The 1,418-nt window shown below is 38.3% G+C and overlaps 1 protein-coding gene across 1 annotated transcript; it reads left to right on the top strand.

Annotated features, from left to right (window-relative positions):
• Positions 1-579: 579 nt before the first annotated feature.
• Positions 580-1,059, top strand: LOC106418897 (uncharacterized protein At4g04775-like). Its single transcript, XM_022690541.1, has 2 exons — positions 580-705; positions 784-1,059. Exons 1-2 carry the CDS (start codon positions 580-582, stop codon positions 1,057-1,059), a joined length of 402 nt encoding a protein of 133 aa, XP_022546262.1.
• Positions 1,060-1,418: the final 359 nt, after the last annotated feature.

The raw sequence follows: 1,418 nt of genomic DNA, 5'->3' as shown, positions 1-1,418 counted from the left end.
CAGGCGTCACCGCCATCGATCTCCATCTCCTCGTTTCATTAGAATTAGGGTCAGGAACGCTTTCAAACTTGCAGAGCATTGGCCGGGATAGGGAAAAGGGCGTTTTTAGACCTCAACAATTCGCGTCGTGCCTTTTTAGACCCAAACAAATCATGAGTGCGAAATCATACCTGAATTGATATTTCGTTTCAATAATCAACCCAAACTTCACTCCGTTATATAAATTCCTGCCTTGACTAACTTGTCGTCAGTCCACCGTTAAACCATGCCTAATCCGTTAACGGTTTAATCAGAGACAAGGAGAAAACGACGTCGTTTGATTCATTAATCAAAACGACGCCGTTTTGAATTGGGGGAAAATCAAAATCGAAAACCCTAGCCCTTTTGTTCTTCTTCCCCGACACTCTCACGGCTCTCTCTGCAACTCGAAAATCACAGACGACAACTTGAAGATTCTGAGGGCTCTCGTCGAGGTAAGCTTCCATAGCTCGTGTTATGCAAGAATAACTTGCTTAGTTAGGTTATAGATGATGAAATCAACGATTTGAGTCAAAATTGATGAATGTTACAGTGGCGAAAATGGGTGATCGAGGAAGAGGAATTCCTAAGATATGTCGTTGTGGTGAAGCTGTAGTAATGAATACATCAAAAACTGTGAAAAATCCGGGTAGATTGTTCCATGCTTGCCCTTTTGGAAGAGATGGGGTAAGTATAAATATATATGTAGATTGTTTGATGATTTCTCTTTCAGATATGAGATTCAATAGGGTTGTTATGTAACAGGATTGGCATCATACTTTTAAATGGACCGATGTGAGTATGTATGAAGAGCTTCAAGACTTGATTGAAAAAGTGGATAACATGGAAGAAGATTCGATCACTTTGCAAAAGGGAGTGAACACTTGTGAAGCTGAGATCGAAACATTGACAATGGAAACTCGGGTTTGTGAAGCTGTTGTTGAGAAGGAGATCCGAGAGTGTAAAATGCAACTTCGAAGCTTGAAGAACATAGTAGTGTTGGCTTTGGTCATGATTGTCTTCTTCAAGTTCATGTATTGATGATGTAGTAAGGATCCTATCAAGCTTATGTATGGTCTGTTTAGTGAAATTGACTTGTCTAATGTTGTAATGTTGTTATGTTGTATGAAATGTTGTATGAACGATGATGATGATCTTATCTAGCTTTATATATGCTTTGGTCATTTTGAATCAGTAATAGAGTCATAAAACCATGCTTGAAATAAGAGTATAGTCATTACAAAGCAAAACAAAGATTCATAACAAAACAACAAAAGTCTTATCAAAGCAACATAACAACAAAAGAGATAAATCCGCAACCGCAACAGCCTTCATGATCCATGTTTCCATAAAAAATCGTCTTTATGGCTCTTGCTTCTAGCAAAACAAATAGAGAATCA

The sequence above is a fragment of the Brassica napus genome, chromosome A8 (assembly GCF_020379485.1).
Source record: "Brassica napus cultivar Da-Ae chromosome A8, Da-Ae, whole genome shotgun sequence".
NCBI lineage: Eukaryota > Viridiplantae > Streptophyta > Magnoliopsida > Brassicales > Brassicaceae > Brassica > Brassica napus.
Note: the sequence above shows the minus strand (reverse complement) of the source record. Positions and strands in the feature narration are given on the sequence as shown.